This window comes from Crocodylus siamensis, chromosome 2 (assembly GCF_052110815.1).
Source record: "Crocodylus siamensis isolate JL-2025a chromosome 2, ASM5211081v1, whole genome shotgun sequence".
NCBI classification, from domain to species: domain Eukaryota; kingdom Metazoa; phylum Chordata; order Crocodylia; family Crocodylidae; genus Crocodylus; species Crocodylus siamensis.
The window spans coordinates 68,664,016-68,680,549 of NC_143396.1; the positions used below are offsets into that span (position 1 = coordinate 68,664,016).

A 16,534-nucleotide genomic window follows, 5' to 3' on the forward strand; every position below is an offset into this window, starting at 1 on the left:
AGTTCAGAGGAGGGCCACTCATATGATCAGGGGTCAGCAGGGCAGGCCTTATGAGGAGAGGCTACGGGACCTGAACCTGTTTAGCCTCCACAAGAGAAGGTTAAGGGGGGACCTTGTGGCCTGCTACAGACTGGTCAGGGGGGATCAGCAGGTATTGGGGGAGTCCCTGTTCCCCCGTGTGCTGCCAGGAGTGACCAGGAATAACGGTCACAAGCTGGCGGAGGGTAAGTTTAGATTAGATATTAGGAAGCGCTACTTCACAGTCAGGGCGGCTAGGGCCTGGAACCAGCTTCCAGGGGAAGTGGTGCAGGCTCCTAGCCTGGGGATTTTTAAAAGGAAGTTAGATGAGCACCTTGCCGGGGTCATCTGACCCCGGTGCTCTTTCCTGCCAAGGCAGGGGGTCGGACTAGATGATCTACCTAGGTCCCTTCCGACTCTAGCTACTATGAAACTATGAAACTACGAGCGTTTGTGTAGAGGCATTTGAGGCCTCCTGAAGATGTGCGCACTGGCCCTCTAAACTCAGCATTGCCCTGGCCCCTGTTGCTTACCTGCATATTTGTTCTGCTTGTCAGTCTAGGCTGGGCTGTACTTGTGGGTGCTGCTTTGTTTAGTGGTCCAAGGCTTCCTCCGACCTCATCTTCCCCTTCCCCCGACAAGCCTAGTTTAAAGCCCGCTGGAGGAGATCCGCCAACCTAGAAGAGAATACACACTTACCTTTGGGGGAAAGGTGAAGCCCATCCCACTGAAGCATGTCTCTCTCGTCGTGATGTGCGGGTCGTTGTCTAGGAAGCTGAAGCCTGCCTCGAGACACCATTCCCGAAGCTGCCAGTTGGTCTCTGTGATGCAGGTCTCATGTCGTCTTCCACGTCCACTCACTTCCCCAGGATACAGGTCAGGCGGATGGGCCTGTAGTTTGCCGGATACACTTTCCTCCCTTTCTTGAAGATAGGCACCACATTGGCCTTCTTCCAATCTTCGAGCACTTCACCAGAGCACCGGGAGTTCTCAAAGATCCATGCCTCTCAGCCTGGACTCCCTGGGGGAGTTCCCTCAGCCTGTCCTCATAAATCATGTGCCCTAGCCTCCTCACCATTTTCCTTGCCCTCTGCTGGACTCCCTCCAATTTGTCCACATCCTTTCTGTAGTGGGGGCCCAAAACTGAACACAGTACTCTAGATGTGGCTTCACCAGTGCTGAATAGAGAAGAATAATCACTTCCCTTGATCTGCTGGCAACACACCTACCAATGCAGCCCAGTATGCTATTACCCTCCTTGGCAACAAGGGCACACTGTTGGCTTATATTCAGCTTATTGTCCACGCTAACCCCCAGGTCAGTCCCCAGCCTGTACTGGTGCATGGGATTGTTCTATTCTAAGTGCAGGACTTTGCACTTGTCCTTGTTGAGCCTCATGAGATTCCTTTTGGCACAGTCCTCCAATTCGTCTAAGTTGTTCTGAATCCTAGCCCTGCCCTCTAGCATATCTACTACTCCCTTCAGCTGGGTGTCCTCTGCAAACTTTCTGAGTATGTACTCTATGCCATCTTCCAGGTTGTTGAAGACATTGAACAAAACTGGGCCCAGGACTGACCCCTGGGGCACTCCCACTTGACACCAGTTGCCAACTACACATCAAGCCATTGATTACTACCCTCTGAGCCCAATGCTCCAGCTAGTTTTCTTTCCACCCCTCAGTCCATTCATCTAGCCCATACTTCCTTACCTTGTCTGTGAGAATGTCATGGGAGACCGTATAAAAAGCCTTGCTAAAGTCAAGGTACACCACATCTGCTGTTCTCCCCACATCCACAGAACCAGTTATCTCATCATAGAAGGCAGTCCAGTTGGTCAGGCATGACTTGCCTTTGGCGAATCCATGCGGACTATTCCTAATCACCCTCTTCTCCTTCAAGTACTCAGAATTTGATTCCTTGAGGATCTGATTCATGATTTTTCCAAGGACTGAGGTGAGGCTGACTGTTTTTTCAGTTTCCTGGATCCTCCTTTTTCTTAAATATGGGCCCTACGTTTACTCTTTTCCAATCATCCGGGGCCTCTCCTGATTGCCATGAGTTTTCAAAGATGATGACCAGTGGCTATGCAATCTCATCACCCAAGTCCCTCAGCACCCTCAATTGCATCCCATCCGACCCCACGGACTTGTATATATCCAGCTTTTCTAAATAGACCCTAACGTGTTCTTTTGCCACTGTTGGCTGTTCATTTCCTCCCCAAACTGTGCTGTCAGGTGCAGTAGCCTGGGAGCTGACCTGGCTTGTAAAGACTGAGGTAAAAAAGCCATTGAGTACTTCAGCGTTTTCAGCATCATCTGTTACTAGGTTGCCTCCTCCATTCAGTAAAGGACCCACATCTTCACTCATTCTCCTCTTGCTACCAACATACTTGTAGAAACCCTTCTTGTTACTCTTCACATCCCTTGCTAGCTGCAACTCCAATTGCGCTTTGGCCTTCCTGACTTCATCCCCGCATGCCCAAGCAATGCTCTTATACTCCTTCCCAGTTATTTGTCCACATTTCCACTTCTTATAAGCTTCCTTTTTGTGATTAAGTTTTCATCTGCTAACTGAATTTGTCTACAAAGTCTTTCCATCTCTAACCTTTAATTATTGCATGGTCAGTGTGACAGGTCCACTTGTCTGTTCTTACCCAACTCCTAAAATGGGGGAGCGGAAAAGGAAAAACAGAGGATCTAAACAAGAATAATATGATTATGCTTCAAACAAGGCAGCCTAGCAGGAAGATCTTCATTTGGGGAACAGTAAAGTGAAGGACAGTGTTGTAGCTTACAATTTTGTGGATCAACAATCTTAAGGAACACATAAACACTGTTGAGTTATAAAATGTTGGCATAAGGGCTCATCTAAATTGCATCAATGATTTCCAGAACAAAGGCGCTCGCTCCAAAACCAGAAAGGAGGGAAAAATATCACTGCCAGCCCTGAAGTCTCTATGGGGGGCCGTCTTCCTTCTCTTGCAACATCCTCAGGCCAAATCAGTGCCTCCCTTATGCAAACCCATTTATTTTCTGTCATGCTCATGCGGCAAGTAGGTAGATGTGACCGGTCAGTGTCTGCACAGCTGGAAGTGATGGGAAGTGGTTAAATATTTCTGATTTATGCATGAGGAGGAATTGGGAACAGATTATCTGTGGTGTTTATCTCCTCAGAGCTTATGGCAGTAAAGATACCTTTATATATGTCATAAAGCTCAGCAGGTATAACTTTGCAAACACATGGGAGATTCACTATAACAGCCAGTTCTCAGAGTGGAGCTGCTCTTTAGCAGCTGGGAAATTGCCTACATCCCATCCTGATATATGAGAAGGGCGATGCACACAGCCCAGTAGCGAATGGGAAGCATGGCTTTTATTGCTGCCTTATTAAAACTAATATTTAAATGCCCTTACAGGCTATGAAGTTAACTCCGGCCCTATCAGTTGGAGGTGAACAATCAAACCATGGCCACCACCATAGATATGTGTGCCCAAATCATCAATTTCCTAGAGCTTGGGGATGAGAAGAGACAGACCTCAGAAGCGCACAGCAGGGCAAAAGCATTATGATGCATGTAAGTGCCATCTTCTCCCACTGCCTGTGCTTAAGCAGGACTTGTTTTTAGAAGCACTGGGGCAGGAAATGCCTAACACGACAACTCTCGTGAGTAAACACCCAGCACCATGAGAGACTTAGCTAATAGAACAGTGTTCAGCTGGCATAACCGGTCATAGCTCCATTGAAACCAGCTGAACAGTAACAATTTACCCCAGGTGAAAGTCTGCCCTGGGTTCATTCTTACAAGTGAAAGTTGAGGATTTAATTCTCTACAGTGCTTTGAACATTCACTCTCTCCTCCTTTGCTCCTTAAAAGGGTCAGTCCTAAAACAAAGCCCATTTTAAAAGAAATGAATGTGGAAAATGTGAAACAAAGACCACCTTTGACAGTGTATTTTACAGAGCTTGTGGCATAGAACAGGAGAGTGGAGGAGAAGCCATTGTGTATGTTGAGGAAGTCTAAGAATAAAGATTATAGGGAAACAGTCTACCTTTCTTTACAAGGCCTTGATTTACGTCCCTGAAATCTCAAACTTAGCTATTACAATGAAGTCCTGTTGCAGACAGAGCAGCTTTTTTATCACCACTTAAAATCTAATTAATCCGTATTGAAGCACAAAGATTTCTGTTGTATTTTAGGGTGAGGGGTCATAGAGCCTTCTTTGTTCATCCTCAGACTTGTAATCATCAGGCATTGGGATATAATTTTACCAAGCAAATTGGAAGGTAACAGATCAAATCCTTATCAGAAAGCCTAACTCATGGTTTAGCAGAGTCCTCCATCCTCTACATGAAACATTATATTCACCAAGAACAAAAAAGCGTTTCAGAACTTTCAAAGGGTTAATATCAAAAGCTTATATTCAGGGCAGCAGAGAACTAAGAGCATCATAGCTCCAACCACCACAAAAGATAGGTGCTCTTATAGAGCTGCGGGGTAGACATTCCTCCTACAGCTCTTAGGAGACTGTTCTCACAATGACTTTAGTCTATAGAACTATGATGCAATTAAGTGGCATTTTGGTTTCTTTTCTAGGATGGGTTCTATCCTGCCTCACCACCTATCTACCTCAATGGAAAAATCTCAATTTAGAATTAAATGAATTGGAGATCTGGACCATGGGACTCTGGCAAGCTTGTGTTGTCCAAGAGGAAGGAGGAATACAATGCAAGGATTTTGATTCTTTCTTGGCTTTGCCTCCCGAGCTCAGGATTTCTAGGATTTTAATGTTTTTTTCCAATGGATTAGGACTTCTGGGCCTCTTGCTCTCAGGCTTCGGGTTGGACTGTTTGAAGGTTGGTGAGAGACAGCAGGAACTAAAGAAACGGCTGCTACTGCTTGGAGGAATAGTATTCTGCATATCGGGAATTATAGCCATAGTCCCAGTATCTTGGGTTGCCCACACTACAGTCCAAGAATTTTGGGATGAGACTATCCCAGAAATTGTCCCCAGGTGGGATTTTGGGGAAGCACTATTTATTGGCTGGTTTGCTGGATTTTGTCTTATACTAGGAGGGTTATTGCTTAATTGTACAGTCTGTTCGGCTGAAATCCATTCATCCTCTGTCCATTATGCAGCAGCAGAAGTACAAGATCACTGTCAACACTTGGAAACTGAAAATAGACCTGAAAATCTAAGAGCTTAGGAAGTGTAGAAGGACTCTTCTCTTTACAAACTCTGCTTGTTCCAGCAATGATTCAAAGGACTCTTTGTTACCTAGTTTATTCACTAAACTTGTGTGTCTAATTCTTTCTTCCTTTAACTGTTATTTCAAAGCAGTATTTTCCCTCACTTGTGAAACAAAAGATTTAACAGTTCTTCAGCAGGACATTAAAGCTACCATGGACTGTGGAGAAGAACCACCACAACTTTGTTTGCTGTCTAACTGAACTGTGAAACCCCCAAAAAGAATAAGCATGCTCTTTTTATAGTTTGGTTGACAGCCAAAATGTAAGTTTCTTTTTCATATGAAATCAATTAAATGAGATTCAAAGCTTTTATTTTTTATTCCCAATAGCAAAGTCCTCTCCCTAACTAGTGCGGAATATATGCAACTCTTAAATTTCTTAAAAGCATGTGTATTCTGGGTGTAGACACTCTACAGAGAGAGGGGTGGTCTATGTAGGAACTGTGTTAGTGTTCCAGGAACCTAGAATTTTCTTGGATAAACCAACAAAACTTGCAGAGAGTAAGGTTTGTTCATACATTAATTTTTTTTTTTTTAGTTTCTTAATCCTACATTGTAATTCATCAGTAATCCACGCTACCTGGACAGCTAAGTTTTAGATTGAGATAGAGTGATCACATAGACAGAAAAATTAAAATGGGTCTTCTACACCTGCATATATTAGACACACACAAACAAGATTACAATACGAGTGGCTGGAAAATATTTCGATTATTCTTGTACATGCCAATACATTGATTGTAATACATGGCTTGAAATCTGATAAATATTGCTTTTATTTTACTACATGCAGCCCATATTTGTTAAAATAATTTTAGCATGGGCTCATCCAAACACCCTGTACTTATGGCTTATATTCAGTTTGTTAATTGTATTTCTAACTATTGAGATGCCAGATCTTCATAACTGTTGAAACCTTTTCATTGGGATAACAACGACCCCTTCTTCTCAGCAGTCATAGAAAGGATCTTAAAGAACATGACTTTCTATGAAAAGACCAGCTTTTTATGCTGCAAAATAAAGTGCATGGAATGTAAGATCAGTTGTAGCCACACCTGTCAATTAATAGTCTACCACAGTATTTCCTTATACTCAAGGCAATTCCACACAGAACCAGATGATCTAAAATCTGGCAGAAGTCCTTTTTCTAAAACAGTATGTATAGGAGAGACTGTTCTACTTATACATGTCATTCCCTATTATATTCAGTGCAACAAGGAACTGAACAGAGGAGAGATCTGTAGGCCCAGATAGAGACATTTCTAATGCTTTTATGGCTACTATAAAAATGGCTGTAGCTCACAGACGCTGGATGCAACTAGCTGGAATGTTATTCTCTTTGTTAGGGTGGGTTTTAACTGGCTCCTGTAATTACTTGCCAGACTGGAAAAATCTCAGCTTAGATATAAATGTACTGGAGACCTGGACCATGGGACTCTGGCAAACCTGTATAGTCCAAAATGAAACTGGAAGAACACAATGTAAGGATTTTGATTCTTTTCTGGTTTTGCCTGCAGGAGTTCAAGGTTTTCAGAATTTTAATGTGTACATCAAACGTGCTAGGATTTCTGAGTCTCCTGCTCTCTTGTTTTGGTCTGGACTTCCTGAAGATGAGACACACACAACAGCAACTCAAGAAAGGACTGTTACTGTTTGGAGGAATAGTTTTATGGCTATCTGGAGCTTTGACCTTAGTTCCAGTTTCTTGGGTTGCCCATGTTATAATACAAGAATTTTGGGATGAGGATATCCCAGAGATTGTCCCCAGATGGGAATTCGGGGATGCACTATTTACTGGCTGGTTTGGTGGATTCTTTATATTTGTAGGAGGGTCAATACTTACGTGCACAGCCTGTTCACCTACAGATCCTCCATCATCAGAACATTACTCAATGGTAGAAATGCAGGATATTCATCAACACTGGGAAACTGAATATTGAAGCCTTTGGAGAAGGGTAGCAAGTGCTACCAGCTTTTTCTAATATTCTAACCCAAGATAAGATGCCTTTCAGTTCAAGATTCAGAGGTTTACGTTAATATGCAGTGACTACCCAGAAGATAATATCAATATCTCTCCTTTCTTTTCTTTTTTCATTTTTTAAACTTTTGTGCCTTGACCACTCTAAAATCCAGGTTCTTCCTGCAAGTCTAGTAAACTCATTTTTAATCTAAATTTTGATTTTATTTTATTTCTACATTAATGATCTATTTACTTTGATGGTGTCTATCTATGGTAGAGCTTTATAATCATTGCAGATTTAATGGAAAAACCTGGCATTTTCTAGTTTTAAGAATGTGAGGTAACTTTTTAATGTCCTGAGCAGTTTGTGTCAAATGGCCAAGTTTAATTTAACCTATGAAAATAGAAAAACATCTCACTAACTCTGGCACCTAACTCTTAGTGACTCAATGTTCTTAGTTTTGCTTTTTTTTTTTAAACCTGATTTGGTAAGAAAGGGGTGAATTTGCTGTGCCCAGAAAGAACAAGGAAGCTCAGTGCCCCTCAAACATTTTAAGCAAAGCCAATGGAGCTGACTCCCAGGTGCTGTAAATTTTCAAGATCCATCACATCGCATGGAGCTATGACCATTTGCACCATGTGAAGATCTACCTCAGATGTAAATGATCTCTCGGGCTGAGGTGAGACAGAGGAGGGGACAAAAGCAACAGAGGTTCTGGATAAACTCATCTACAAGTTGTTGAAATTCTGTCTTAAGCATCAGTGTATTTTAATGCTCCCATTTTACATATTCCATAGTTATATGCATCACAAAAGCACCACACGTACAAACATACAGCACAAAAACTCATACTCACAAGAGACCCAGGTGTCTTGCATGAGTGTGAAAGTCACTATCTTTCCTGGCAGTTGCATTTGCTATTCTACACCACTTTATATCCATTAAAGAACTGAGTTTAAGTGAGAAACTGAGAACACTTCTGCTTTGAGCCTAAGAACTATGTGCAATTTTTTTAAATAGTCCTAGCAATTAACGTTTTTGAAGCTGACAAACTCTAAGGAAACATCTACTTCTGCAGTGACTGAGAGCAATTAGAATGGACAAAAATAAAACAGTAAGTCAGCGCAGCAGCTTTGTTAAAAAATTGTATTTTTTTCCAATCACTGAAACGCATGGAAAGTGCAGAGACAAAAATTAATCTACGTGATGTAGTTGCATTCTTTGTTATAGACAAAATTAAAACAGAAACACATTCGGAATATAACCTGATTAAATATTTAGTTCAGTCCTGAGCATTTGATACTTAATATAGTATAAACATTGCAATAGTTTAAAAAAAAAAATTGATTTGATTTGTTTCGTTTTACAATTTCTGCTAAACTTTGTCCATTTGGCTAAGCAATAATATTGTTTTGTACCTGTAATACTTAGATATTGATACACACAGTTGTAATAACATACTGATAATTGAGACAGGAGAGCTAAATGTTACATTTCTTACCCTGTGCAGGGTAAATTCTGCTACTTTAAGAGTAATATGTATAAGTTTTAGATTTCATATAGGTTTGTCCATATCCATTTTAATTCAGCATATTTAATGTTTCATCAGTGTGAATAATTTGAATTAGCTATATAAACAAAAATCATAATTGTTAAAAGCTGCTTATAAATAGGTTTGTAATACTAGTGAGGACTTGGAAAGTAAGGAGAGAGAGTCTACACTCCTAAGCCGGTCTCATTTTAAAAATGAGCAAATTTTGCAAACTGAAGCCAACAGAACTTAGTCCGGGCCACACCTATAGTTACCAGTCAAACAAAATTTACTTTAATACTCTTGTGAATGTTGTTAGAATCACCTAGTCAGACAAAAATTTAGAATATTGAAAACATTTCTCATGATAACCTCTTTAATGTCAAACATTTTAAATGGAACTGAACTATATTAAACGGAACATAAATAAGACTGTAAATAAATAAAAGAAAATAAATCATAAGGTACAACACTCTACACATCATTCTACAAACATATTATATAATCAAACTGAGAAGCTGAATCAGTCAACCTTCATTTCACCTCTACGTTAAATAATTTCAAACTTTTGTTCTTAAAATTGACCTCACAAACATCCATGTTATCTTTTTCTTTCTAGTAGTCTTTTAAAAAATAAATGGGGCATGCATGAAAAAAATCATGCTCAGTCAGTTAACCTGACTGACCTCTTGTTCAAAACAGTGTGGCATCCAGTTATCGATTTGAACAGTTTGAGTCCACAGATGTATTTGTGCATAACAAGAAAGTCCTTGATAAGCTTAACACACACAATGCTGGGCATGGAATTTTCTTACTTTGAGCTTAAGACATTTGCGAAAACACTGTTCTCTCCATCTTTCTACTTCACTAAAATTACTTTCTGAAAAAGTAAAGTACCATGTGTAGGTAGCTTGTCAGTGTGGTCTGGAGCTTGGAAACAAAGATTCTATCCAAAAAATGGGGAAAAATAATCTAGCATAACATTTTGGGAGAAAAATGTCTGAAGCCATGGATTGCAGATGCAAACATGATTAGATTAGTTACATTCTTTTGAAGATAAAATCAACTCTCGAATGTCTTTTTCTGAGACAGGCTGCTGTAAATACTGAGAAGCAGCCCTATGCAGGATTTCAAGGGCTTATGACAAGCACATCCACATTGTCTTTTACCTTTTTGTAACAAAGATTCTGGACAAGTACGTTAAAATTCTGTTTGGAGAGATTGTTCACATTTACTTCTGATAGCTGTCAACTTAAACCACCGTCACTCTGAAAAGCAGCTTGTGTTCTGCATATTAAAAATCTGAGAACTGTGTAGCACATATCCCACCGAAATATTTTAAGCCTACTACCCAGGGACTTTATGCATTTCTGTGTCACCAGTATTTCTGGTACTTGAAACAATGAATCCATTAAGAGTGTATTTGGTAAGGGGTTTTCCACCCTATTTTGACAACGGCACAATTTTTTTAAAGCGTTTGTAAACCTGAATTTTCCCCTCCCTCCCCCTATATTCCTAGTTACCAAAACTAGAGAACATTTAGGACATTTAAATGCAAGGTTTTTAGCATGCAGCATACGATTACTCAGATTTAAACACTTTGATGTAAATTCAATTCAGCTTCAAAAAAGCAGCTGCCCTTTTGGTAACTTCAGTTGAACAAGATTTTAGGATTATAGATTGCCGCCCCCCCTCCAATAGATGCAGGGGCCCATGAAACCTTTAGTGCAGCCCAAAGTACTGTATATTCACATAGTTATACTTGATACTCTATGTTTCTTCTTCATGCAAATAATAATAAGGACAGAAAGGAAAGGGTTTTGTTTTTTTTCCAGAAACAAAATCCCCATGTAGGTGACGGAATCTAAACAGCACCTGTTATTAAGGCAGCCTTGCTGTTTTGGAAAGGAGCTTGTACTTATGGTTAACTTCAAACTATAAAAGTCACACTTGTATAAAAATATTGCATGGCTTATCAGCCATCTTCACAGTCTGCTCACATGAAAATAGTGAAAAGATAAACAATCTTCTGTTGAACATAATATTCTCAACACAGTGCGGTTCAACAGGATACACACTTGGTACTGCCTTTGTTCCATCTTTACAAAATAAAAGCGCACACACAATACATACAAACTGTACAAAATTAGCATCAGTGTACCAGAATCATTCTACTTTGGTTTGCTGGCGGTGGTGGTTTGTATTTGTTATTTTTTTTTCTTTTTTTAAACATGAAAATTCAGTTCACTGTATTATACAATACATATATCTATAGCTGAATGTAAAATAGATCTTTAAAAGCAGGCAGCTAGAACTACAAAAATTCATCTAAAAAAGATGAGCAAGTGGAAAAATACTTCAATGAAAAATGTAATTACACATCATCAGCAGGTAGGGATGGTATGCTGATCTTTGCTCTTGTAAAGTATGCAATCTTCTCCCTAGAATTAGAAGAGAAAAGCCATTTACTGTTTTCTGTTGAAGTGATAAGTGGATCAAATGTCATAGGAATGCCAACAGCATCCTGTACAGTATGTGTAAAATGTAAGAGCACAGACCTTTCAAATATAGGTTTCACAGTATCCAGTGCACATGCCTGCAAGGACAGCTATTGCCAGAAGCATGGAGGAAAGGTCTTCCTATACTAGGTATATTTATGAAAATATGAACATTCCAGCATGAATGGAAAACTAGCTTTTCAACTGCAATGCTGAGAGGAACAATAGACCTCCTCATCAAAAATACTGACCATAGTAACTATATATCTTGATGTGGCATTGGAAAGGAAAAGAAATATATTTTTGTCACTGTGAAATGTCAAAGCAGCATTTGATATCTGATCCAGATTTTTAGAAAGGCAATTACAAGGGCAATCTAGAGTGAGACAGTAACAGCTGGACAAACCACTGAAGAGGCAGATATAATTGTCACTATGTCTTCCAGGTGCTTCCCTTAATCTATCATCACCTCAGTCTTATCTGGATTGTGCTTTGGCTAGCAAGATCATCCATGCACTAGTTTCAGCCAGGCACTGAGCCAGACATTGAACAGCACTGGATGGCTTAAAATAAGGACAGAGAGCTGGGTGGCAACAGCATATTGGAAGTATGGCAGCCCACACCTCCATACTAATCCTCCCTGCAGCCCAATGAACTGTAAAAACATGGGGACAAAACAGAATTTTGACAATGTCCTGAGGGGATAAGGTACAATATTACATCTGAGGGATGCTCACTGAAGAAGGACCAGAGCATGCCAAAGAGCAGCTATGCCCACTTCCACTAGTCTGCAGCTAACATTTTATTGATGAAAACATGGAAAAGTCTGGAAAATGGTAGTAATGTTTTCATATAATCTTCAGCACAGACACCAAGTCCTTATACATTCCACTTAGTCTCTTTGAGCGTCTACACGCATGCTCCAGCATGGGGTGGGGGGGGGAGAGAGGGGGGCTTTTAATTAGAGCTCCTCCTGGACAGCCACTCTAATTGAACCACTGCAGCGTTGTGTGTGTTCAGCGTCCCATGTTTCCAAATGGCTGCAGGATCATCATTTGATGAGTTTTAGTTAAAGCATCTCCACTGCCATTTTGAAATGCGAGATGCTGACTGCACGTGATGTTGCAGCACTCTGGAGCTCTCTCATTAGAATATTCCACCAGACTCATTCTAGTTAGAACGCACTGGAGCACATGTGTAGGCCCCCTTTATGATGAAGGGCTGCATCTGTCTGTCAGCCTCGCACTAGATTTCCATCACTAGGAATCCCTGTTTTCACTGGTATCTCTCCATGTGCAGCAGCTGTCTGTAAATCCAAGTGAACTATGAGCAACTATCATGCAGCCAGTGGAGATTCAGTTTACAAGCTTCCATGGAGCCTTCAGTGCAGTCATCTTTATGAGGTGTACCTTCCCTTATGAATCTCCAGAAGTGCTCTAGTTGCATTAGTCTTTGAGAAGGCACCTTTCTAACAGGTCCATTTTCTAGCAAAATGGATGCAATCTATCATCAGAGGTAATTACTTTCCTAGACTGCCTGAATTCGAGCCCTTTTCTGGCTATGCTGTTTTGAGATGGAGGTAAAAAGGTCAGAGACCAACCTCCCTGCTGATTCTGTACTGAATACTTGGCTGATGCTAGCTAGGTCAAACTGGTCCATCAGTGTTGTCCTACCAGCTTTAGGAGATAGATGCAAGATCTGGCCTCTCATCCTGAAATGGTGAATGACAATTTATTAGCCATCAGCCTTGTATTTAAAGCATGAGCCTAAGGCTGGAATCTTTGCCTACATGCCAGCGTCCTAAGAATAAAGTACAGGAAAGGTGAAATACAGCTGAGATTTGCTTGTGCTGAAACAAAACCCTAAACCATGTCTTCTTCCCTTGTCTCTCCTTGGTGGCTGTAAAACAGAACTGAGGGACCCAAACCTTGCAATCAGCCTTCCCATCAAAGTTCAGTGAGCTAGAGCCAGAGTTTGTTGTGAGCTATGAAGACTTCCTACTCAAGTACATATTGCTATAAGGCTCACTAGTAGGTCAGGTGGATAGACTATCACCTGAAGCCAATCATTCTTTTATTAAAACATGAAAATGACTTAGACTTATTTCCCCTTCTCCGATCTTTTTCATAGTTTCAGAGGCTAGAGTCCAAAGCCAGGAGACAATGCTGTGGTTTTGACTAATGCTACATGGTGTAGTAGGTTATGTGAATAAATAATTCATGTTACAGCACACTGACCAACCTTTAAAAGATACTCTTAAGATGACAGCTTATATTGACTGCCTTTACGGATTTAGAAAAGACAGAAGATCAGAACATGCTTTACCTGAATGACTGCACTTGCACTGGCACTTTCTGGCTCTGCTCCCGTAACCGACATACATCCTTAGAAGCTTTTCTCATCAATTTCTCAGCACTTAAACCCTGTTTCTGTTCTTCCTTTGATTGTTCAGCCTGTAGAAAAAAAATTACAACATATAGCAACTGACAGTATCAAAGAAATGAAACAAGATTTAGAAAGGCTATAAAAGGAAAACCATACAAACCCGTCAAGCAAAATCTCCTTATATAAGAGTTTAATGGAAGAAAACACAAAGTTACTGATGTTGCATGTAGTAGTAAACAATGGCATTAATTTAGTAGAGAAAGAAAGAATTCAACAGTACAGCTGATAATTAGTTGTGGCATTTCCTGGGTTTATAATTAGACAAAAAGCCAAACCTGTATGAACAATATCAGATATTGCCACGCCAACTGTTTTGTTAAAGGAGGAGAGAAGACAGAGTGCCTAATATTTAAAAGGTAACTTTTGTTCATTTATGCTATATTTACAGCTTTGATTCCTGACATTTTACCAGCTTCCTAGAAGGAAACATTATTTCCATAAAAATCCAACTCCTCTTCAGCCATCTTGGAAGCACATTTTCAACAGGCTTTCTGTAATAGTACATCTCCAGATTGCCTTCAACAAACTCAACTTCATTCATTCTTAATATGCTCTGATTTTCTGCACTTAATTTTTTTAATAAAAAGAATTGTACAATTAAAGGAGGAGTTATTCATTTCAGAACATGAACACTTAGTTTAGCACATATTTTAAAAGATCAGGGAAGAACGAAGCAGAGTGAACACCTTAGGTTATGATCTTTTCAATTCAGGGACTGTTATACACAGCAGCCAGAATGCACACATCACCTTGCAAAAAACTATGGCCAGTGTGTATTTATATCATTACTGATCACTGCCTACCCTCTTCTCCAAGCAATACTGAGAAAGAAAAAATTGAAAATGAGGTTAATGCACAAATATTTTTCTTTCTTCCTACTTCTGCACTAATAAGTACAGCATACACTAAACAGGAATAGCAGTCTACAACTTATTGCTAGCAATGTAAAATAAAACCTGGAACATTCATGCCTGTTTTGTCATTGGCCATATGTTTAATCATCAGCTTCCCCAGCTAACTCTGCTCATTGGAACACATAAGCATATGCTATTAGGTTTTTTATTATCTATGATATTTTTGAAAGTTGTCCTGTAGTATCTTCTTAAACACGGTGCAGGAATATGTTGTCTGATGAATACAAAAACAACTACCGTAGGAGGCACAGACTGTCGGAAAAAAATTCTCAGCAGATCTGGAAACAGCTCTCTGTTTCAGATCTGTATTTTCAGGCCAGGTGTTATTGCTAACAGTGCAAAAGAGGTCAGAGCCACATGATAATAGTTCTCTTCCACTCTTCAAGTAAGATAAAATAGCCCCATTCTCTCTCCCACTGCTAGGACAGGCGAGGGACTTAGTGTTTGACATGAGTGTTACAAAACAATCTGAGCACAGCAGAGAGGGTCACTTAAAGAAGTTCCAGGGACACCAGATAACCTTTCAATACAAGAAAGGGGCAGCCACACAGTGTATCCTCATCACGCCACAGCATACAATTTGTAATTACCTGGGGACAACACTCGACGGAGTCACTGGTAGGGCTTTTCGTTGCCCATCAAACCTCAAATTAACTCACTTCTGTACCTAACAGCACCCCTGGTATTTGTGTGAACGCTGCAGGCAAGGGCAAAAAATTGGCAAGGCTGCCAGATATCAAACTGCTTGTTACCCCCCTGCCTAACAACCCATTTATCAAAGTACTCTCAGCTCGTTTCAGAGCCTTCATATAAACTCCACACAACTAAGTTTTCGTGCATTTGAAATAACAGGGTGAGGCAGGCCTGGTTTTCTTAATATAGGCAGTTCCTACATTGGGTACCAAAAGCCCCTGCATGCTTAAGTCCCTCTTTTGCCACGTACGCTGTGAAAGGAAGGACACTGCCCTTCTTCAGCAAGGAGTTCAGCAGATCATTGGGAATCCATGGAGGCGCAAATGCCTCTGTGAACAGGTCTTGTGCCACTCTACTGGCTCCCAGCCTTCCCACTCTTCTGAACTCAGAGGAGTGTGGAGTCTGCTTAAGACTCTCCAGTCACTGCTTTTGGAACCTCCTTGTGACCAGAGTTTTGTATGACAGAATATTACCATAGCCAACAAAACCCTTTCATCTTCTTCATCCCAAAACCTCCTAGATCACATATCCCAGACTCTGTGGGGTTGGTGGAAGATGCCCCAAAGACTGCATTCAGTCTCTGCACTGCTCGTTGTATGCCCCACCTACAGAAAGGGGAGGAAGCAGAAGGCTCTGAAAAAAGCAATGCACACTGGCTATTGCTGATTCTGGTTTTAGCAATGCTCAGGACAGCATCACCGGACTACTGCATCATATGCTGAAGGGATGAGCCTCAGGGTCAACAAAGCACGTCTAAAATCGCTACTTTCCATCCTGTGGGTCTAAGCTGTGGGGCATATAAAATCTTAGGTGTGATTCAGGCCTGGTACTTATAAACAAATACATATCACCTACAAGAATCCTCCATGGTTGATTCTTTTGGTGGTGTTCTATTTCTTCCATACATGCTACTTTTGTTTCTGCATCTGCATTAAAAAGAATCAATTTTATATACAAAACTATGAAAAGGTGTGATGTAGCCTTCTGCCCCATGAATTTCAACTCCAGATATGTGTAACAACTTCATTTAAGTTTCCCCTAACTTTGACAGATGCATCAGAGTGCAGAATTTAGCTCCAAGAAAGCAAAGAATTGGAAAACTTGACTGTATCGAACTGGCAAAACTAAAGCCAAGGAACTTAAATGCACCTCATATTGCTCAGTCTCCTGCCAAATGCATATAACTGTTTCTGTTTAAATTCACTTAATTGTATATAAAACCAGGAAC

The 16,534-nt window shown here is 40.6% G+C and overlaps 2 protein-coding genes and 1 pseudogene across 2 annotated transcripts in view; 2 read left to right on the forward strand and 1 right to left on the reverse strand.

The window, feature by feature from the left end:
• The first annotated feature begins 4,553 nt into the window (after positions 1-4,553).
• On the forward strand, positions 4,554-6,191 carry LOC149870384 (claudin-22-like). Its single transcript, XM_090036131.1, has one exon. The coding sequence runs from the start codon at positions 4,554-4,556 to the stop codon at positions 5,220-5,222; it is 669 nt and encodes a 222-aa protein (XP_089892257.1). The 3' UTR covers positions 5,223-6,191.
• A 169-nt stretch (positions 6,192-6,360) lies between these two features.
• LOC149870385 (claudin-22-like) lies at positions 6,361-7,204 on the forward strand (annotated as a pseudogene).
• A 790-nt stretch (positions 7,205-7,994) lies between these two features.
• WWC2 (WW and C2 domain containing 2) overlaps positions 7,995-16,534 on the reverse strand; it is a 159,113-nt gene continuing 150,573 nt past the window's right edge. Inside the window, exons 22-23 of the mRNA XM_090036133.1 lie at positions 13,580-13,707; positions 7,995-11,197 (exon numbers count right to left, since the gene is read on the reverse strand). Coding sequence (XP_089892259.1) covers positions 11,131-11,197; positions 13,580-13,707 — 195 coding nt within the window. The 3' untranslated portion in view covers positions 7,995-11,130. The remainder of the gene's footprint in view (positions 11,198-13,579; positions 13,708-16,534) is intronic.